The 24559-nt window shown below is 32.3% G+C and overlaps 1 protein-coding gene across 1 annotated transcript; it reads right to left on the bottom strand.

The window, feature by feature from the left end:
* Nucleotides 1-538: 538 nt before the first annotated feature.
* LOC111714132 (serine/arginine repetitive matrix protein 1) lies at nucleotides 539-17701 on the bottom strand. Its single transcript, XM_023489179.1, has 12 exons — nucleotides 17664-17701; nucleotides 17356-17421; nucleotides 14476-14601; nucleotides 12837-12933; nucleotides 10215-10261; nucleotides 9365-9684; nucleotides 8623-8757; nucleotides 7612-7961; nucleotides 5789-5904; nucleotides 4586-4720; nucleotides 2263-2385; nucleotides 539-1297 (listed from the first exon to the last, which is right to left on the bottom strand). Exons 1-12 carry the CDS (start codon nucleotides 17694-17696, stop codon nucleotides 1208-1210), a joined length of 1638 nt encoding a protein of 545 aa, XP_023344947.1. The 5' UTR covers nucleotides 17697-17701; the 3' UTR covers nucleotides 539-1207.
* Nucleotides 17702-24559: the final 6858 nt, after the last annotated feature.

Genomic DNA, 24559 nt, shown 5'->3' with positions numbered 1-24559 from the left:
CTTGGGAAGTTGCCGAAGCTTGGAAAAATGCTTTTGGGAAAGTACCTAACATTAGTTTTAATGCATTAAACCCCTCAATTTATAACTTTACGAGTTCAGTTCCTACACTGCGCTTTTTAAAGTTATTTTAAAGTCGTTTCTCATTCATTTCGATTTTTGTTATTTAGTATTTACTTCATAGTATGGTATTTTGTAAAAAAAATCTTATTTGCAGCTTTTCGAATATTCTTATGTTTTTTATTTTGCTGAAGGTGCAAAGCTACTTTATGTTCAAAATTATCAAATGTTTTGGACATTGTTGACCTTTGACACCACGGTCTTAAGGTGAAGGCATATTTTGCACTAAATACTTTTACAATTTTAATTCAGTTGAATGACAGTGTAATTAGAATAGGTTAAGCTGGATGACATCTCATGTAGGTAAACTGAATGACATCTCAAGTAGGTCAACTAGATGACATCTCATGTAGGTCAACTGGATGACAACCAATGTAGGTCAATTGGATGACATCTCATGTAGGTCAACAAACCATGTATGTAAACTAGATAAAATCTCATGTAGGTCAACTGGATGACAACTCATGTAGGTCAACTGGATGACATCTCATGAAGGTCAACTGGATGACAACCCATGCATGCCAACTAGATGACATTTCATGTAGGTCAACTGGATGACAACCCATGTAGGTCAACTGCATGACATCTCATGTAGGTTAACTGGATGACATCTCATGTAGGTCAACTAGATGACATCTCATGAAGGTCAACTGGATGACAACCCATGTATGTCAACTAGATGACATCTCATGACGGTCAACTGGATGGCAAACCATGTAGATCAACTGGATGACAACCCATGTAGATCAACTGGATGACATCTCATGGAGGTCAACTGGATGACATCTCATGAAGGTCAGCTGGATGACAACCCATGCAGGTCAACTAGATGACATCTCATGAAGGTCAACTGGATGACAACCCATGTAGATTAAATGGATGACAACCCATGTAGATCAACTGGATGACATCTCATGTAGGTCAACTGGATGACATCTCATGTAGGTCAATTGGATGACATGTGTAGGTCAACTGGATGACATTTCATGAAGATCAGCTGGATGACAACCCATGAAGGTCAACTGGATGACAACCCATGTAGGTCTACTGGATGACATCTCATGTAGGTCAACTGGATGACATGTGTAGGTCAACTGGAGGGCAACCCATGTAGGTCAACTCCTTCCTCACAGCTTTCAAAGACGTCATCATACCCATCCGATCCAAGCTGTGTATCCTCCTAGATTAATAGGATTGTTAACAAGACTAAAGGTGATCCTTAACTGTACAAGTTACATGAAGGATGATAGAAATTAATTTGTAAGTTTACAATCAATTGAAAACTTAAACATTTATCTGAAATAAAATATTTCTTTGTTTTTCATATATTTTTGTTTAAAGATGTTTTTTTACACTATATAACTAATATAAATTTTTACTTTTCATGAGTCGCAGAAAAATAGATATTTTCCTTCGTATTTTCCACATATTTGGGATTTTTAATACATGTTTGTCAAGCCAGATGTGTTCACACTGTACACAAGCGTACTTTTCCCGGCAATTTGAACATTATTTTACAGAAAACACACGGATTTCGCCGCATTCGTCGATAAGTGAAAGGTGTAAAGGGTTCGGTTCCAAAACGGGCAGTTCCTTGTTTGCATAGATGTCACTTGAAGTTACGCTTACAGTCCCTTTAATGCGAAGAGCCTGTTCTACAGTGAGAATCAGAAAACAATGGAATTCTTGTCGTTTTTTATTTTTATCTTAAAGCGTCGCTCAGTTCGCATTTATCATTTGCAACAAAGCTATTTCTTAAACAGTGTTCTGAACATTCTTAGAGATACATATCAGTCACAACATTTGCAAATTACAAAACTTTTCTTAAGTTGAACAAAGGCGACATTTAATCCATATTTATCTGGTTCTTGCTGTTTTTGTGGATACTTGATTAAAAATCCACTATAGTTTCAGTAGAAGTAAATATTTCCATTTTCTGCTAGCGCCGATGGAAGGATTCATAACTCTGATTTGATAATGAGAAAGATAGAAAGATAGATGTTACCGCCATACTTTTTCTATTGGTTCAGAATAGACAACAAATACATGGCTGAACCCTAATTGGATCAGGCGCTAATGGACTCGGCATACAGGAGTGAATGAGGTCAATCATAACTTAAATAATACCAAAATAGTTTTACATACTTTTTCAGTATTTCTTGCAGTTTTTACAAGCTTCAGATTTTCTCCTTGAAGTAAGGTTTCAATAAGATGGAGTTTAAACCTTCGTCCTCCAAACTTACACATATGGTTCACAACATCTACACTCTAGAAACAAAATTAAAGCTTTAAAAAAAATTGAATTGATCCCGGGATAAAACATATTATATTGATCCCGGGATAAAACATATTATATTGATTCTGGGATAAAACATATTATATTGATCCTGGGATAAAACATATTATATTGATCCTGGGATAAAACATATTATATTGATCCCGGGATAAAACATATTATATTGATCCTGGGATAAAATATATTATATTGATCCCGGGATAAAATATATTATATTGATCCCGGGATGAAACATATTATATTGACCCTGGGATAAAACATATTATATTGATCCTGGGATAAAATATATTATATTGACCCTGGGATAAAACATATTATATTGGCCCTGGGATAAAACATACTATATTGATCCTGGGATAAAATATATTTTATTGACCCTGGGATAAAACATATTATATTGATCCCGGGATAAAACATATTATATTGACCCTGGGATAAAACATATTATATTGATCCTGGGATAAAACATATTATATTGATCCTGGGATAAAACATATTATATTGGCCCTGGGATAAAACATACTATATTGATCCTGGGATAAAATATATTATATTGACCCTAGAATAAAACATATTATATTGATCCTGGGATAAATTGACCCTAGAATAAAACATATTATATTGATCCTGGGATAAATCATATTATATTGATCCTGGGATAAAATATATTATATTGATCCTGGGATAAAACATATTATATTGATCCTGGGATAAAACATATTATATTGATCCTGGGATAAAACATATTATATTGATCCTGGGATAAAACATATTATATTGATCCTGGGATAAAACGAAAGTTTTCAAATTAAAAAGGAACCGAGCCTTTGCCGCAAACTGTGCTTTCTAATCCCTATATCTTTGCAACCCGAGGCAGAATTTAAAGAATTTGAGCGGCGGCTTAAATTTGAGACGCGGCTCAAATTAAAATTGTATTCAATGTTTCAAGATTTAAGCAGGCACTCAATTGAAACAGGTTTTGGCGGATTTGAGACGCGGCTCAATTTTTCATTAAATTTGGACTCCGATGTCCATTAACTTAAATATTTCAAATTATGAATTATTTTTTTAAGATCTAGAAATTATGAATTCTGTTAGATAAAAAATTCTAAGTTTGAAAAATTAAAATGTACGTAATCAGGTTGCAAAGATATAGGGTTTAGAATAGTTGGCTTTGTGTCAAAGACTCAGTTCCTTTGCGCTAACAAAAATATTACTTTTGCTTAATTTCTAACTAGCATTTGTTGACAATTTTTATGTTTATTTCCCAGAAAAGGTTTATGAAAGCGGTAAGATAGTATTGTTATATGAATGTTCATGAGTTTAGTAACCTAAATTCAAACAGAGTTAAAATAACACACAAAGAAAGTTTGAAATAGAAAATTCTGAAGAAAAACGGTTCAACTTTCAATTCAATACTAAAGATAAAAACTGTAGTAGGTTAGGGGTACGGTACCTTGACATATTAAACATCAATTTATGCATCAAGAAGTTTCGGAGATTTTGTTAATTTGTTTAAAATACAGATTTTCTCTAAATCGCTTAAAAAGAACTAGCTGGAGGGCCCGGCGTTGCCCGTGAAAAAGAACTTGAGGAAAAAATTCTAATTTGTTTAGCCTATATGTTTCGGTAAGATAAAGCCGGAAATTATTTCTATGAAAAGAAACCACGATTTAAAACAATCAATTTTCAAGTCACAATATGAACGAAGCAAAATTTGGTTACATATTTTCTCTTCTTTTACATATCTCTTCAATAAGAGAAGTTATAATTGAAAACATATTATATTAATATGTCAATTCTATGTTTAGTTTGAAGTGTGACGTGTGAAATCTATATTCATACTTTGCTCATCTGTTTGTTTGTATCCAATAAACGTCAAAACGGCTAAATCGGTCGATCCCAAAATGTTTTGGGACCTCACATGACCCCAGCTAGGGGAGGTTTATGGATGCTCAAAATATCGAAAATGTGTCTTTCGAAAATCAACGAAAAAATATGTTGCAGTACCTGATATCCTGAAATATGTTGTAGTACCTGATATCCTGAAATATGTTGTAGTACCTGATATCCTGAAATATGTTGTAGTACCTGATATCCTGAAATATGTTGTAGTACCTGATATCCCTAAATATGTTGTAGTACCTGATATCCTGAAATATGTTGTAGTACCTGATATCCTGAAATATTGATCACTGTTTCAGCAATCTCTGATGAATCCATAGCAGCCAGGGATTCAACTACAACCGCTGCACGGTCACGTGGTGAAGCATCTTCCATCAACCCTCGTCTAGCACTCTCACGTGCCTACTCAAAATTAAAAATTAAAACATTTCGGTGTCCGAATTTAATGAATTTAAGCCATGTCTAAATTCCCCTAAGACCGGTTTTAATTGACCGCCGGCTTAAATCTTGAAAAATTTAATACAAATTTAAGTGGAACCAACCATATTTGAGCCGCGGCTTAAATTAAAACCGCGGCTTAAATTCTTTAAATTCTGCCTCAGGTTGCATGATGTCCTAAACATTCTGAATTTGTGGCTCGCACCGACTCAACGTCAAAAGGTCTTGTTAACAAAAATTGCACGTGTTTTTTGGTATATTGGTCTATCGGACAATATATTTCGGCGAGTAAATCCAAAAGAGAAAAATGGGAAATATCTTATATGTGTCATTCATTTGACTTTAAAAGGTGTTTTTCATCGCCCTCATTATGCTGATCTTTCATGTGCTTTTGAACATGCAATATAATGTTTTTCTCCCCCATTTTTTTCAAAAACTATTATTGAATTATGCACGACATTAAGGGTAAATACAAGTTATAATTTGAATAAGAAACTATACACATTTGCCTTTCAATATTTCTGCAGTTAAAATTTGTTAAACTTTTTCTTTTTGACTTGCATAATCCGGCTGTGTTTTGATAAATGTAATTAATTGTGATTGCCTGAAAAGTAAAACAGGGTGTCACTTGATAAATTACGAAATTTAAAAAATCCTTATATTTAACAAAAGATCATCTCATTTGACCGTCATTCAACTTTTGCTGCCAAAAAGATATTTTTTGTCGCTTAATTTTGGGCGCGATCTGCAACTATATCTACAACTATATCTGCAACTATATCTGCAACTATATCTGCAACTATGTCTGCAACTATATCTGCAACTATGTCTGCAACTTTATGTGCAACTTTATCAGCAACTATATCTGCAACTATATCTGCAACTATATCTGCAACTATATCTGCAACTATATCTGCAGCTATATCTGCAACTATATTTTTTATTTTGTTATTTAGAGTGCAGCCACTTTGCAAAATCATATAATTGAAACTATTGTAAAATCAATCAATGTTTCGTGAGAAATCTCTTTACCTGAGGGTCGATGACACCCATTAGTTCCCTGATCTTGGTCCCTGACATCATGGATAGCTGCTGGGCAACCATCTCATCAACTATATTCTGGGATAGTTCGTTGAACAACAGTAGGCCTGCATCGGAATTCACTTTATATGCTCACGAGCCTCCCAGATTTGCTTTGCAGACCGAGCCTCTGCCATGCAGTAAGAGCCTCTATTATGCAGTAAACGAGCCTCCGCTAAACAGAATAGAATTCTTAAAACTCTCGGTTTATCAAAGATCAGAAGCATTTATCAGTTATTATAAATAGTGACTTATCATGACCAGTAAAGTGGTTTATAAAACGTGAAACATTTTTTACGCAAAAGGGAAAACATTTAGAGAAAAAATTCTAAAAGCAATTTTATATGATATTTTATAATCTTTGAGTTAAATTTTTATCAGATTAAGATAACAAATAAAATTGACATTGACAAAAAATCTGAATCTAAAAAATTCCCCCCAAAAAGCATTGCTAAAATCAAAGATTAAAACAAAATAAACTAAGTTCAATACAGAAATAAATTTCCAAATAGCCTCTTTACTGCGAAAGAAATTTTTTATTGTAAAACATAAATCTCTTGTGCTAAATAAGTTGAAAAAAGTGAGACAAAAAAATCTATTTCTCGTGTCTGCATTGCGGAGGCTCATGGCGTCCGGGGGTTCCCTCCCTACTCAAACAAGTGTTGTTAATCGTTTTTGTTCATCTTTAAAAACTTTTATCAAAACTTTCAAGATTTCAAAACTAAATTAAAAACTGTGCAGCCGCCGGATCAGGGAAATCTTTGTTTTATTTGGGGGTTTCGGTCCCCATCGGTTTCTAAGCCCCCTTGAAATAAAAAAGTCCCCTGGGCATATTACTGTGCACGCCCTTGGGAAGGTTCATAAGGCATATGCTAATGAAATACTGAACTTCATGCCAAATGCATTTTTGAGCAACTGAAAACTTATCAAGGAGTTTTTGGCCGTGAAAACATCCGAAAAATAAATATGTATCAAAAGTAAATAATAATCCTAGTTGCAAAATTAACTTTTTGAAAATTTTTGGTCACACTGTATGTGTAATATTTTAGAGAACAAAGTCATTTCTGTGAACAAAGAATTAAAAAGGGTGAAATATTGAAAATGTGTTGACTTGTCTCCGCAGTAACTTAGAAGAAAAAATTTATTTTGACAGGGAAAAAAACTTGTTGTTGTGTTAATGATTTATGGACTGCATTCAACTTCACAAAATAATGTTCAGTTTAAATTTTAGTTTACTTCCATAATTTTGTAGAACGGTCAAAATGAATTTGAAAATTCAATAAATGTAAAATGCTTTTGTTGTAAAACTATTTTTATATGAAATTTGATCGATATAGTAAACTTTATCAAGGGAAAAAATACCATGCCAACTTCGGCTTGAGAATTGTTTGGATTTTAGATCTACATAAAAATGTATAAATCAATTAGTTTAAAATAACGATTAAAGGGACTGTAAGCGTAATTGCAAGTAATCCTCCTGACAAAAAGGTCAATGCCTGATTCACAACTGTAGTGTGAATTATATATATCAATGTTTATAGTTTTGAAAATTGATTATTTTTAGTTGTGATTTCTCCACAAAGGTGACTTGCGTATATCTGCTGGAGAAAAACACAGATTAGCAGAATTCACTTTGAAACCTTCAAAAACGACAACATCTTCATATCATTGATCAGATAAAGGTTTAAAGGTTGCGATTTTGAACATGGGCACTTGAAATTACGCTTACAGTCCCTTTAAGATTGATTTGTTTATTAATGAAAATGAACCCTGGCCTAAGAAATTCTTCTGCATATCGTTTAGTTGCGGAATAAGATGGTTGGCAAAACTTGACATACTCGTTTTTTCAGTAATCTTTAGCAAACTTTTAGAACTCTTCTTGGTTTTCAGAGGTTTCGTTGGTTCAGGTTCAGGTTCAGGTTCAGAGATAGGTTCGGGTGCAGGTTCAGGTTCAGGTTCGGGTTCATGTTCAGGTTCGGGTTTAGGTTCATGTTCATGTTGAGAGGGTGGGTGGTTTATTTCTAAATTTGATCTAGAATAAGGGAGGCTGAAGGTGACAGCTTTAGGACTAGGAGATCTTGTCTGCTGGATTCTAGTATTTAAAGTATTCACAGCAGTTGTAGACCTAAACAATTATACACGTTATAGTAGAGATCTTTTCAGGGTCAAGTCTTAGATAACAGCATATAAAGGGAGTGTAGGCGAAATTTCAAGTGATACTCCATAGCAAAATGGAAATGCCAAATCTACAACGGTACCCTTGAAACTTTAATCTGATCAAAAGTATGGAGGACACTACCGTTTTTCTGACTCGAAAAGGGTTTAATTAAAAAAATTCTCCATTGCTCTTCAGAAACAGGAAATGTCACTTCCGCAGAAAAACCGCAAAGAAAAATAAACAGTCTCAAGAAACAAAAATATGGATATCTATTACATACTTTATCAGACAAGGTTTAAATTGGTACCGTTGTAAATCGGACATTGATATCTCGGCAAGGAATGTCACTTTAAATTATGCCTACAGTCTCTTTAAAGAGCTTCTATTGTAATAAATCTAAAAACCTTCATAAACAAAAATTAATATATTTTACAGAGATATTGCAGTTTCTGCGGACATCTAATCAAATCTTTTATTTTAAAGAAAATCTTTTCTAGCTTTTTAACAGTTCTATAGAAACCTATATAGAACGTATTTAATTGACCAACCATTCCAATCTGCTTTAGGAAAACCAAATTAGTGCAATGATCTAAAAAATTGATTACTATGGATTTGAAAAGTTTATTACCTGATTGCGTTAGTATCATTTAAATGGTTTTGTAGAGTCGAGCGTTTCATAGGTATTTCTTCCAAATGAGGATTATTGTGTAGTTTTTCTCTTTGCTCAAAATTTTGTTGGATTTTTTCGGAAGCTGTTTTAGCCCTGTTGTAATCATAGACGAATATAGAATCAAATTTATTTATTTCAATAAAATAAGGAAATAATTGAGTTTTTGCCACAAACTCTCATTTTCTAATTTTTATATCGTTGCAACCCTATCTTGTAGACCTATAATATTTTAAACTATGTTCTGTCAAAGCAAAAAGTCTAAATTTGAATTAGCATCAGTTTTTAAGGTATTTTGGATATTTGTATTTTTACTCCTCTTAAAATATTTTTTTTTCTTCTGACCTTCAATATGGTTTTAAAGAGAAAATTATTGTAATTTTAAGCAAAACTTCATAAAAAAGGGGCATGTCCGATTCACATTTTTATCCCTGAAACCTTTATTTGTTTTAAAATGTGGAAGATTTTGCCTTTTGCTTTGAAAAGTGTTTAATTCTTAATATTTCTCAATGTTTCCTTCATCTAAAAAGAGAGAGTAAAAATTGTAGAGAAACAACAATTTAAAAATATTGAATACCTCAGGAATTCTCAATCAGACAATGCATTTAAGGGCACCGTTGACAATCTGCCATTACATTCTAAATGTGGGTTGAGTTTAAATTGCATCAACAATCAATAATAATTCCTCTATATCCATCTATACCTTGAATCAGGCGTTTCAGATTTTCTTCTTGATCTAAGTTCTGCCAGGAAAGGTAATGGAACAACTAAAGGTTGGTTCCTTACTTCACTTTGGGCTCCAGATCGTGGAATTTCCTTGGACCCTTGGTTGGCTCGATTAAAATGAGACTCATACTGATTTTGGAATTCAGTATATTCTGGATTTTGATGTATTCTAGCGGTATTGTTTTGGTAATAGGGATTGGATGATAATTCAGAAGTACTTTGTTTTTTATTTTCCAAATCATAATCGGATATATTGATAAAAGGTCCAGTTTTCACTCTGCTCCTGATATCAGGCACCTAGATAATCAGATATATTGATAAATGGTCCAGTTTTCACTCTGCTCCTGATATTAGGCACCTAGATAATCGGATATATTGTCAAACCTTTATTTTTATTTAGTATTTTATTTGTACAAAGAATTATTTGATAAAATTAAATTCTGAATGAAATTCTTTTTTTAAAAACAATTTTAAAGAAAAAAAACAGGTCACTCATCGGAAATCCCAATACTAGGTTTCTAATGTTTGTTTTTTAAACTATTATAAAATCAGGAAATCAATACTGTAATGAAACTCAAGAGAATGATTTTATATCTCAATCTGATATCAATTGTTGTGTTTTTTTTTGGAGACACATTTTTCATTGTTAATATGTAGTTTGAATGCAAGTCTGCTCAATTTGTGGATAATTTATAAAGTAAAGAATTTCTCCTCTCGGTCGTATCTTGACATTTTCTAACCTAAAAAGTTGTTTATGCTTGATGACAAAAGCAATCAATTTAGGTAAATTTGTAAAGATATTATTTACGTAGATTCTAAAAATATACCTGCGTGACCATACTAGGATTTTGCCCACTTGACATTTTTCTCTCAGAAAAAACAAAATAAATATATTTCTATTATATATATATATAAATAATATATAATAATATATAATATATAAATTACATATTCAAATGTTTGATGTGATATTTTGTAATTAAAAATAAAAATATAGTATTTCGCCCTTTCCTTAAATTATTTTTATGAAGTTTTTGCAATTGCATTTAATTTTATTTATCACTAGCTGGCCCGGCATTGCTTGTGGAAAAAAGTTAAAAATAAATCTGGAAAAAAAAATTGTGAAAAAAAATTGAAAAAAACTTCGGTTTTTTTAAAGCCTATAACACCTCCCGGCCACGGATGAGTGTCCACAAAAAACTTCAGCCCAATCGGTTCTGCCGTTTGTTCGGCTATACGAAACATATATATATATATATATATATATATATACGAATGTCTTGTTTTATTCATTACTTGATCACTATTGTTGCTCAAAAATCACAATCCTTTAATATTTCTTTTCATTTGTGCTTAGCTATATCCATTAGCCATGTATGTCAGAGTTTGTATATTGAATAACTCCTTCTAAAAACAAGGTGCTCAGTGTTCGCATCTTTCAATGTTTATTTTTTTCTAGGAAAAATATTTCTTTTCCATTAGACCAATGCAGTAGTGTGCATATAGGAGGGTACAGATAGGAGGGTACAGATAGGAGGGTACAGATAGGAGGGCACAGATAGGAGGGTACAGATAGGAGGGTACAGATAGAAGGGTACATATAGGAGGGTACAGATAGGAGGGTACAGATAGGAGGGTACAGATAGGAGGGTACAGATATGAGGGTACAGATAGGAGGATACAGATAGGAGAGTACAGATAGGAGGGTACAGATAGGAGGGTACAGATTTGAGGGTACAGATAGGAGGGTACAGATAGGAGGGTACATATAGGAGGGTACAGATAGGGAGGGTACAGATAGGAGGGTACAGATAGGAGGGTACAGATAGGAGGGTACATAAAGGAGGGTACAGATAGGAGGGTACAGATAGGAGGGTTCAGATAGGAGAGTACAGATAGGAGAGTACAGATAGGAGGGTACAGATAGGAAGGGTACAGATAGGAGGGTTCAGATAGGAGGGTACAGATAGGAGGGTACAGATAGGAGGGTACATATAGGAGGGTACAGATAGGAGGGTACAGATAGAAGGGTACATATAGGAGGGTACAGATAGGAGGGTTCAGATAGGAGGGTACAGATAGGAGGGTACAGAAAGGAGGGTACAGATAGGAGGGTACATATAGGAGGGTTCAGATAGGATGGTACAGATAGGAGAGTGCAGATAGGAGAGTACAGATAGGAGGGTTCAGATAGGAGGGTACAGATAGGAAAGTACAGTTAGGATGGTACAGATAGGAGGGTACAGTAAGGATTTTTGAAAATTTTTGAAATCCACAAAAAAACTTTTTTAAATCCGCGAAAAATAAAAGCTTTATAATGTAAGAGATAAAATGGTGACTTACATAAAGCAACATTTGTCTTGAAATATAACTTAGAATTACGTAAGAATGTCTAAATGTTGACTAAGCTTACATAAATGTACACACACACATTTTCTCCTTAAAGAATTTCTGAAAATAGTTGAATACTTTTCAAATTTGAAGAATGTGTTAGTTTCCTAATAGTTTAAAGTTGGGGCAGACATGCTTTACTGTACTCTGTGCAAGTATAAATTTTAAATCTTTTTAACTATATGAAAATTAAGAGATAGGGGGGGGGGATCTAAACTTATAATTTCAAAAACACGTTAGGAAGAAAAGTTCTAATTAATTCAGATGAAAAATAACTTTAGATGGAAACGTTTCATTTTGCATATGTCATTTAATTCAACTATTAAAAAAAAAGAAAACTTTTCAATTTTGTTATGGATCTCTATGACATTTTCATGAAAGAAATATACTGCTAAAAAGCAAACTCCGGAAATACAAACTTCGGAAATACGAATTCCGGAAATACAAATTCCGGAAATACAAATTCCGGAAATATAATCCGAAAATATGATTTCTGGAAATGCAATCCGGAAATACAATCTTTGGAAATACAAAATCCAGAAGTACAAACTTCGGAAATACAAACTCCAGAAATAAAAACTTCGGGATTACAAAATCCGGATATAATAAATCCGGAAAAAAACTCAGGAAATACAATCTCCAGAAACACAAACTCAGGAAACATTTAATATCCCGAAAGTACAATCTTCTTAGAATCCCGGCATCTCTTAGCCCCTTTTGCATATTTAGCCGCATTGCTCAATCCCTTAGCCTTTTCTTATAGCATCTCTCGACCCTTTAACTTGTCCTATACCACACCCAGGCCCATTTACAGGAGTTTGTATTTCCGCAGCTTGTATTTTCCGGAGTTTGCTTTCAGGAGTTTGATATGGCACCTCTCTTTGCCAGTTGCCGGCACGGTGATGGCCATATTAACCCTGATGGTTTTTTAAAGGAAACTATAGTTTTTTTCTAATTTCTATTTTTCTTTCCAGAATTTATAATTTGAAATATGAAAGGTAAAGGACGTCGGGGATAGTGCCTGGCAAAAACTTTTTGTTTTATAAAGTTTGACTGACCAGCTCCTGGTCCTGGTCTGCTGGTGTGACTAGAGGTCCAGGGAGGATTATACGGATCATGGATTCGTAGCTCAGTCCAATCCGTAGGATCAGGTTCCTAAACACAGAACAGAGATTATTATAGAAGGGAAATAACACTATCCCTCGGTATGAATTTGTCCCTTTGAGCCTGAAAAGGAGTTTAAAGTGTACAATTCATATCAATGTTCACAAGTTATATCCAGGTGTTTTACACTTTGATCAGCTTTATAGTTCTACTCTATACATCTAATCTCTTTGTTTCTAAAAGGGATTGTGCATGATGTAAAGTAAGGACGCTGATCGGTTTTATTTTTACATTTTGATCGGACGTATTAAAAATAAAAACTGATCATAGAAATTTTCTATCCCAACCAACTTGCCTTACTTGACTGTTCCATAAGAGTATACCCCTGATTTGTCTCCAATTCCCAATACATTTGATTAAAACAAAGATTACTATTCTAAATAGCATATTCTTTAGATTTTTCCCTGAAAGCGTCCTTCATTAACTATTAAATTTAAAAACAGGTCACTTTGGTTTTTTTAGAAATGGGATTGAAGTTTTTTTTTACGAAAAGGGACAAATTTTCTTTTGGAAAAATTCAAAACTATTTAAAGAGATTAAAAGTAATACGGCAACTATTTGAAACGATCTTGCGTTTTTCAGAAAAAAATAGTTTTTGTTTCGTTTCCGAATTATTAAAAATTATTTTTGAAATCGTTTTTTTTTTCATGACGATTTCTAAAATATTTTTCAAAAGCGAAAAACTTTCTTTTTTTAGTTTAACTATGTTATTAAGTTAACTAACTATGTTGTTAAGTTAACTAACTATGTTATTAAGTTAACTAACTATGTTATTAAGTTAACTTACTATGTTATTAAGTTAACTTTCTAAGAAGGGAAACTGTTGACGTCGGTCAGTAATCATTTTGTAAATAAATAGAAGGATATTTAAATATGCAGGAAGCAACTATAATCTCATGCTTTATATTGTATCAATTATTTGTGATCCAAACTGTATACAGAGAGACCCAGAAAACTCTGAAATATCAAGTCTAAAACATTGAACTGATGAACAGGTATAAGAATATTATTCACCTCTTGAAACAGATTTACTGGTCTAAAAACATGATTTACCTCTTGAAACTGATGAACTGGTCTAAAACATTGAATTGATGAACAGGTATAAGAACATTATTCACCTCTTTAAACAGATTAACTGGTCTAAAAACAATTACCTATTGAAACTGAGGAACTTGTCTAAAAACATAAAACTGATGGACAGGTATAAAACATTATTCACCTCTTGAAACAGATGAACTGGTCTAAACACATTATTCACCTCCTGAAAATGATGAACTGGTCTAAAAACAGTTACCTGAGGAACTGGTTTAAAAACATTGAACTGATGAACAGGTATAAGAAAATTATTCACCTATTGAAACAGATGAACTGGTCTAAACACATTATTTACCTCATGAAACTGATGAACTGGTTTAAAAACAATTACCTCTTGAAACTGATGAACTGGTCTAAAATCAATTGCCAATTGAAACTGAGGAACTGGTCGAAAACATTTACCTCTTGAATCTGATGAACTGGTCTAAAAACATTTACCTCTTGAAACTGATGAACTGGTCTAAAAACATTATTGCAGAATGTATCAGAGGGACGGGGAGAGGAAGGTGTAGCAGGGGAAGGCGGATAAGGAGATGGGGATTTAGAATCAGTATCAGATCCAATCTAAAATAATTATTGATCACAAAAACAAAGAATTTAATTAAATAGACTTAACTTCTTTTATATTGTACCATTACAAAGGAATTAACTTATAAAGTCTTTCCCAAAAACCAAAATTTCTAATTCCTTTATTTTTGCAACCCAATGGGGTAGAATTTTCATATTTCAAACTATGAATTATGTTAGATAAAATAATACAATTTATTTCTATCTAGTTGCAAATATATAGGCCAGGGATTAGCTTGGGGTTTATGGCAAAGACTTAATTCCTTTGTAATATTTTAAACTAAGACTATCTGATCTAACAAAATTCATAGTTTGAAATATGAAAAGTCAACGACAATGGGTTGCAAAGATAGACAATGCCTTAATTCCTTTAAATTGGCCAAAACAGAAGTCCAAGGGAAAAAAATCGTGAAAATCTAGTTCAGTTTATAAGTACAACAGTACAATAAGTACACAAAGTATAAGAGCCTGAGCTTTTCATCGCATAATTTCCTTCATCACATAATTAGAAGCGAACTTCTATATCTTTGACAACTTAAAATGGGTTAAAAAGACGATTAGAGGTTGCCAGTTTCAATAATAACAAGAAATGTCTTGTTTAAATTAGTAGAGTAGTTAAAATACAGCAGTAATGTTGTGTGAAATTGTTTAAAGGGACTGTATACGTAATTTTACGTAACCCTACATGCAAAGATGACAATGTCCGATTTGTAGAAGTAGAAATAAATATTTCCATTTACTGTTATAGCGCCGATATAAGGATTTATCTCTAATTGGATAATGAGATAGATAGAAAGATAGAAGTTACCGCCATACATTTCTATTGGTTCAGAAAAGACAACAAACACATGACTGAACCCTAATTGGATCAAGCGCTACATGGACTCGGCATACTGTTATAACAGTAGCCTTGAAACCTTAATCTGATCAAAAATATAGAAACCACACATGAAAATAAACAGCTTGAAGAGACAAAAACATTGATATCTAACTTATTCTCAGACAAAGCTGTTAAGGGTACGGATGTAATTAAATAGAGCATTGCCATCATTGTATGAAGGGTCACTTGAAGTAGCACATACTGCATCAGTCCCATTATTTTAAATTTGTTGAATTATACAACTTAGAACACTCCTGTATGCCGAGTCCATTAGCGCCTGAGCCAATCAGGGTTCAGTCATGTGTTTGTTGTCTATTCTGAACCAATAGAAATAGTTTGGCGGTAACATTTATCTTTCTATCTATCTCATTTATAGCCAATCAGAGTTATGAATCCTTCAATCGCCGCTTTCAGTAAATGGAATTATTTACTTCTACTGAAAATTTAGTGAGAAATGGGGTGTGAAATTGTTTATATACTCAAAGTCTAAGTAGAAAGAAAATTGAGACATAATATTTGAAACATATACTTCAGTCATTGGAAAGTATATGCTATGCTAAAAAAGTTAAGAAAGAAATGTATTATTTAAAGCATGGTGCAATATTTAGAGTATAATAAGATACTTAAACCCCTCCAACCCTTTCTATGAATCTGAGCGAAGTAGAGAACCTGGAGAATGGATCAGTGCACCTAGAACCCCTGAACAGTACAGACAAAGAAGAGAATCTTCCCATTGTACAAACAAGGCCTGGGGACCTGCACTATTGAACTGTTATCAGGCTGATATATCTTAACCATGCATACCAGAGAACTAAGGAGGACACTGACCTCCTTCCTCATCATCGGAGTCCTCAACATCACTGAGTATATCATAGGAGCTCTTTACTCTCCAGCTGGTTTCGGAGAGAAAAACACAAGGGTTAACCATACTCGTTTGTAGACTTAATCAGAAGAATTTACTATCCAGGAACAGAAGCTAGGACAAGATAGTCCAACAGACTAGCCAGTCCAACTACAGGTCAGGATATAGTCTCCAGCTGGATCTATTAACAGAGACACTGGAGATACTGAACAGCTAGGACGAGCTAGTCCAACTACAGACTGGCCAGTCCAACTACAGGTCAGGATATAGTCTCCAGCTGGATCTATTAACAGAGACACTGGAGATACTGAACAGCTAGGACGAGCTAGTCCAACTACAGACCAAGATGTATCAGAGGGAGCTCTATACTCACGAGCTGGTTCTATTGACAGAGCCCCTGGAGATATAGAGCAGCTAGGGTATCTAGGAGAACTAGGGAGGACACCAGCCTTCTTCCTCCTCATTATCCATGAATATACATCCTCGGATTCCTCGGTATCATCAAGAGATTTATGTAGTTTCTGGAACTGGACCAGTTGCTCTCATACCAGCCCATCTAAACTACCCAGAAGGATACATAGGAGGACTAGGATACCCAGTATACCAGATGATATTTTTAATCATTCTTTGAACATTTTTTTGCAAACATTTTTACTTTATAACTGGAATTTGATGAAAAAAATTTCAAATTTTGCAAATCTGCAAATTAATTGCAGATTCTAAAAGTAGAGAATCAGAGCTTTCCAATGATGTATCATTTGTCATATTTGGACATCAAATATGGGATTTAGAAGGGGGGGGGGGGCAAATTGACCCCCCCACCCAGCGTATCCTCGTTTTTAAGTCACCCAGCATGGATAGGGTTTAGAAAAGACAAGGTCAAAAGTTGTTAATTTTCAAATGAAAGATACTCATTTCTATTAAGACTCCGAGTCCGAGGTTCAAAGTATGCCGCTGTGCATCGCTTATGGCATTGAAAATCATGTCCAATAAAATTAAATGAACTTACTCTTGGTTTGATATTAACTCTACAGGCTCGCAACTGCTTTGCTATAATCAATTCTTCCTTTCTATCCTATAAAACAAATAAGTGTAGTGGTCGCCAATAAAAAAGGAGTAAGACGACATTTATAAATTTCAGTTATTTACAGGTGTGCCAAAAAACATCACAAATGTCAAATGAGAAACTTAACCTAAATTATTCCAGATATAAATTAGTTACAATTTAAAAATCTCTGGAGCCTTAAAAAAGTAGAAAAACATTTCAAAAAAATTACTTTCTAGAAATTATCAATCTATTTTGCATAAAAATGTTACCAGATCAAGCACAACTCCGGGTTGCGGCGGCATTTTTTCTGAAAAAAAAACATATTTAGTTAAAAACAAAATTCTTTCTTCATTTTGCGTTGAAATGGTCATTTCAAGGGTCAAGAAAAGCAAAAAAGAATTTGCAAATTAAAATTGACTAAATTCCTGACAGTGAGAAATAGTAAACCTTTGCTGATTTCATGTCAAGTGCAATATAATGCAACAGTTGTTTAAAATAATGTAAATTCTCAAATAGTTTAAAATTATTCATTTTGAATATAAAAATAATTCATAAAATACAGTACATATAAATATAATGATATACCATATCAATTTGATGTTAAGATAGGTTTGAATATTATTATTTTTTTACAGAGTAAAAAGTATTAAATATTCTGAATCATTTCAGGGTCCAATCTTCCCATAAAAATTGTTTATATATAAATTCTTCAAATTTTTTCATAAATTCTTACATTTTTTAGTTTCATAAAAGTTGTGAATTTTTTATGTCACTCTTCGTTATTTATGTGAACTGTAGGATAAAGGAAGTGTGTGCGACCTCAATACTAAATTTTCATTTTTAAATCCCAGGATATTTTTAGATTTTACTACAATAGACGACAATGTGTTGAGATAATTAGGAATTCGAAAAGAAAATTAAAGAGACAGAGCTGAAAACTTTAGAATGGTGGATATCGAGATAAATGCTTGATCCTCTCTTTTTCTTAATCTGAAGATTAAATTATGCATGTTTTCCTCTTGTTATTAATCTCCAGATTAATTAACCGATCGGGATTAAGAATATCCCATTCAGCTGAGAAGAATTTATCAATAAATAAAATCTATGAATTTTTAGGTTTATAAATTCAAGGAATTAAACTGTACTGTAAACTTGCGATCCATCAAATGCTAAACTTACAATATTTTTGCTTCAATTCTTTTCGACAAAAATAATTCATTAATTTAGTAGTTTTGTTCTTGCTAAAATGTCTTATACCTTTGCCAGAAATGCACACCACCCTTTGGCCTGTAAAACAGAAATGAAGCCACAGGGTTACCCACAAAGGATGTACGAAATGTATACTGTCTGCTTCTATACATTCATGATTCTCTTTAACAATATATAAACTTTTCTTTTCTAAATCATGTAATAAGCCATGAAGTGACAATATTAAATGCAGAAGACTTAATTTTTACCGGGGATCGTCAAATTTTAAGAGTTTTAGCCTTTTAGGTGGTTTTTATTGTGTTATAAATATTTAATACAAATAATAAATTGTTTAAGAAAATAACTATTTTTTTTTATAATTTTCGATGTTTTGCAGTTTTACCAAAGTTTCATAAATTGAAATTTGAATATTATAAAGAAACAGTAGAAACATTTTGGTACTGTATTTTGTACTTCATTTTCAGAAAAAAAAAACTAAATTATTGTTTAAATTCTAAATTTTTTTGCGCAGTAGTTTTTGTCAAAAACTTAGATTTTTTAATTCCTAGATATCTCTGCAATCTTTTGATATTTTAAACTATGAATTCTGTCAGATCAAGATACCCGAAGTTTGAAATATGATAGGATTACACCATCAGGTTGCAAAGAGATAGGATTACACCATCAGGTTGCAAAGAGATAGGATTACACCATCATGTTGCAAAGAGATAGGTTTACACCATCAGGTTGCAAAGAGATAGGATTACACCATCAGGTTGCAAAGAGATAGGATTAGAAAATGTTTAGATTGTGCCGAAAACTCAATTCATCGAAGACATGAAATTCATGCAGAAAGTAAAAACACATTTTCCTTAGTCAAGTCTGGTTAAATTTAGAGTTTACTTCTGTACTACTCGTGCATCTTTTCAATTAAATTTTTAGGAAAGATTTTAGGAAACTTGTCAATGATTTTTTGAATGGCTATTGCAATAGGGCCTGTAGTGTATATACGCGCGTTGTAAGGATTACAATGCTCGAATTAAAAATGTACCCTTCAAACCTGAATCGGCTCAAAATATGAAGATAACGTTGTTTCTTTTTACTCAAAAAGTGTTTATTTTTAATAATTTCTTAATTGTTTCTTATAAGTAAGAATTGCGCAGGTAACTTTTGCAAAGAAACCATTAATGAACATAAACAGTATAATAAAACTAAACCATGAATATCTAATCCATACTTGATCAGACAAAGCTTTTAAGTGTATTAAATAGTATGTAAATCGTATAGAGGGCCAATTGAAATTACGCAACCATTCTCTTTAAACGTTTTATCACTTTTCAACATTGTTTACCTTAAAAAATTTAGCCCATTCCTTTCTCCAAAAACGTTATAAAGATCAAACAAAATTAACAAACTTAAACAATACTTTTACCAATTTTGTCAATAAAAAAGTGTCAATTTAAAAGTGTTCTTAATTTTTTTCTTACGAGTGAATTATGTAGATATGGAAAAGGAATGAGTCTTTTTGCATAAACTCAAATTTCATAATCCTTATAAATATAATGATATAAACATTTGTTATTTCAAACTTGCTTACCAGATCCAACAAAATTCATAGTTTAACCCTATCTCTGCTGGGGTACTTGAAAACCAGGATGCTGGGGGGGGGGGGATCAATTTGAACCCCCCTCTAAATCCCATGTTTGATGTCCAAATATGACAAATGATACATCATTGGAAAGCTCTTGTGCTCTACTTTTAGAATCTGCAAAAAAAATTGGCAATTTTGCAAAAATTGAATTTTTTATCGCAAAATCCAGTTATATAGTAAAAATGTTTGCAAAACAAAATTTGTCCAAAAAATGAAAAATTATACATTTTTGAAAAGCCCTTGACCATGCCATTTCAAATATTTTTAAATAACCTGATTTTTAATCAAGAAAAACTAAAAATGTGCAAATTTCCTTTGACAGGTTGTTTGCAAAAAATATGCAATTTTTTCGCAAAACTTGTGCAATTCGTTTCCTTATGTCAAAGGCTTTTCCAAAAAGCTAAATTTTATCAAAATCTGACAACTGGAAGTGGGTCAAAACAAAGATTTAGTTTGTTACAGGAAAAAACAGTCATTCAGGCAGTGTGCCTGAGGAATCAGGCAGTTAGTATTAAAGCCCGGTTTTAGGCCTAAAGGAAGGGCTTTACGTATGTAGGAAAATTCAGAAAATTTCAATAGCCTCAGACCAATACTTTTTGAGTTATGTAAAAAAAACTACAGCGGGGGGTCAAATTGACCCCCCCCCCCAGCAGGAATAGGGTTAAAATATCTAAGGTCTACGATTTCTTTGTTGTACAGTATCGTAGATATTTAGAGTTTGAGAATCTTTTCAAAACATTGCTTCAAATCCCGGCTATTTTTGAAAATAAAGAGAATTTGCTAAATATTTAGTTTTATTTAATTTCATTAGTTTTGTTTACAATGGATGCTACCGAGCTGAAAGCTTTGTTATAACTAAGAATGTCTGTATTCTGTACAACTGTTTTAAGTCAGGACTTTCTATTCTACAAACTTGCTACAACTCTGCTAGTTGCTGATTGGGTCAACCGCGTGAATCCTAGGCCTGTCATTGGTCACATCCTTGCAATAGATTATTATGATAATTCTTTACAATGTGCAGAAACTGACAATGATGAATAGACTGTGCAAACAAAATATGAGTTTGAAATATTTTTAAAACAAAAATGCGAAATGACGGCAATATAGTTATACAGTAACAAACATTATACATTGTTTCAACCGTAAAAAGGGATCACACGCTTCACCGTACGGATAAATTTGGGAGAGGGTTAGAAAAATTAAGAACTTAAATTAGAAAATACAAATTTTTCAACTAAAGGCTAAATTGAAAATAATGCAGACACTTTTTTTTTATAAAATTCCTTTAAATTAGAGAGAATTTAAGATATTTTTGAGCTCATTAACCAGGTAAGGGCATTGGCAAGGCCTTATTGAAAATTTAGTGCTTAAATTTTATTTTTTGAGGTTTAAAACTTAAAGAGTATTAATTTTCTTCAATTTGATCATTCTTCGTGGGCAAATGCATCAAATGATACATATACTAAGCTGAATTTTATATGTATAAAGGTTAATGCTTGTGCTAGTTTGAATGAAAGAACATCTTTTTAGAAGATTAAAAAAATTGCAAGAATCAAAAGAAAGTTGTTAAATGCGACTAATTCAAACTGTCGTATAATGTAAAAACACAGTTATGCATTGTATAGTTAATTCTTAGAACTACTTCTGTAAAAAGAGCTTAAATTGAGAACGTAATTTGTTGAAACTGATTTACGCTCCAATAGAGGAACAAGGTACAATTTATGCGTTGTGGGAAACGTAGACTTTTAATTAAAGAAAAAATTTGTTTCCAGACAAAGCTTGGCTCCCAAGCTAGAAGGAACTCCTGGGCCGATTTTACCTAAAATTTTGATTGGGGAACTTGGTAGAACCCCGGGATTGTTCTTAGCTTGGTTTTAAAATTCTAACATGAATGTGTTGACTTTTAAAGGGGAAAAATACAAGCAAAACTGAGTTCCCAAGCTACAGTGAATCCCAGATATAGAGTTTTATATGAGAATTTGATAATTCTAAAAAAACTTTTTTATTTTTAATTCAAGGTAAATGAACAGACCTGAAATATGAATGCAATGAAATAATAATATTAAACTCATTTTCCAAGGCATTTGATCTTAAAAATGTAATACGACATTATAAAAACTCTTGCTATGTATTCATACATCTAGGTTTTACTGTAGTATAGAAAATAACATAAATTGATTAACATATGTATATGATATATAATAATGTATTTTGTGTATTTAAAACCTCTCTGTCTCCCTAAATGTTTGTTCAAAGAATAGTTCAAAGTTAAATGTTTAAAAAATGTTGTTTTTAAATTTAAAATCCGCCGCGTGAAGGTTGAAAACTGATATTTCTGAGGGTTTAAGGGAATCTCAGATGTCTCACATCTAAACTTCATCTTTTAATTTAACATATTATAATAAAAGTTTAATTTAACATATTATAATACAAGTTTAATTTAACATATTATAATACAAGTTTAATTTAACATATTATAATACAAGTTTAATTTAACATATTATAATACAAGTTTAATTTAACATATTATAATACAAGATTAATCTAACATATTATAATACAAGTTTAATTCAACATATTATAATACAAGTTTAATTCAACATATTATAATACAAGTTTAATTTAACATATTATAATACAAGTTAAATTCAACATATTATAATACAAGTTTAATCTAACATATTATAATACAATTTTAATTTAACATATTATAATACAAGTTTAATTTAAAGTGCTCTCCGCCTTTCTTCTAAGTATTTCACCTATATTCGTGTATTTTATATATTTGTTTTTACAAATTCAGACAAAATTATTTTAACAATCTTAAAAAAGTTAACTGTTTAGGAGGGCTAAAGGTAGGGGTTAGAGTTCTCGAACACAATCTTTGACACGTATTTAGACCTTCCTTAGCTTCTTAGCTTAGAGATTGATTTGTTCAAAAAAAATATCAGAACACGCCAAAAATTCGGAGAGTTTACAGATTTCAATGATTCCTTATAAGCCATAAAAACTTAAGAGGTCAAAAAAAAGTTGCAAACTTGCTGCGTGATAACCAAAAATCTATGAAATAGGAAATAGACTGTTAGACTCAATTTATTATACTTTACATAGTCCAATAAACATAAGACATAGCAAATGTGCAGCGTAAACAGACCCATGTTTCCCTTAATAACCTATCAGTAAAGCGTTTGCTTTTAAACAACATCAAATGCACTTCAGCATTGAATTAGTGTCGTCTTTATATTAAACAGTTTTCAATATGTTTTTACTGCATATAAAGATGCATATGTAAATTATATGTTCATCAAAACTGTCGGCTTGGAAATCTAATTTCTGATTTATAGCTAAAACCAAAATATGTCGAAAATTGACAACGATATGACCTAAAAACACTGAATTATGCCACTTTCCCCCATACCTAAAATAGCAAAAATAGTAACATTAAACACACAATATTCTCTCTAGAAGGAGATGATTCATTTGTAGTACTATCTCGTTTTAGATGCCTTAGATGCCTTGATCCAATAGTTTCACTTACAGATCAGTCCGCTACTTCAAATGAACCATCCATTTAAAATAAAAACAAAACATTCTTATATATGTTCCCTATAGCCGGCATAACGGCTGGACCGAATGGGCTGACATTTTTTGGACACTTATGGGTAGCTTGAAATATGTAAAAAAAATCTAATTTTTTCCCATTTTTTTCTAATCTAATTTTTAAAAAAGAAGTAAAGATTTGAAAAGTTTACCCTATTTCCCCTAGAATCCCCGTGATTTCCTGAATAGTTGGAATCTAGAAACCAGCTCGTATGAGAGAGAAAGTCGTCTTTGTATAAACTGTTAATTTCTTAAATCATGTTTGAACACGAAAAAACTTAATTTTTTGCTAATTCTAATATCAAAATTGTTTATATATTTAATTATATAATGGCTGACACATGATGTCATTGAAATATGATAATTTGAGATTTTATTGGGCTGTTGTTACTGAAAAAAAAACGTTTAAATAGTGTCTATGCACAGGAATCATACCTTTCCGCTGGGATTCTAAACGATAAATCGGCTTTTTCTCCGGTCATAGATATCTTTGAAAAGTAAGACTATACAATTAAGGGGTTTCCAGCGAAAAGGAAATTTTTTTTTTTGCGATCATTTCGCTTTATTTTCGCATTTCGAAACTCAAATTCTCTTCATCAAACATTTATTAAAAGTAAAAGAACAGAAATTATGTATATGACATAATAAAACTTCAAATATTGAGCTATCATAGCAGAGGATTCCTCAAGTTCTTTTGATCAATTAATTGTTGCGGCTATACAACTC

Source organism: Eurytemora carolleeae, unplaced genomic scaffold, assembly GCF_000591075.1.
Source record: "Eurytemora carolleeae unplaced genomic scaffold, Eaff_2.0 scaffold149, whole genome shotgun sequence".
NCBI lineage: Eukaryota > Metazoa > Arthropoda > Copepoda > Calanoida > Temoridae > Eurytemora > Eurytemora carolleeae.
This window is presented reverse-complemented; position numbering and strand designations above follow the sequence as displayed.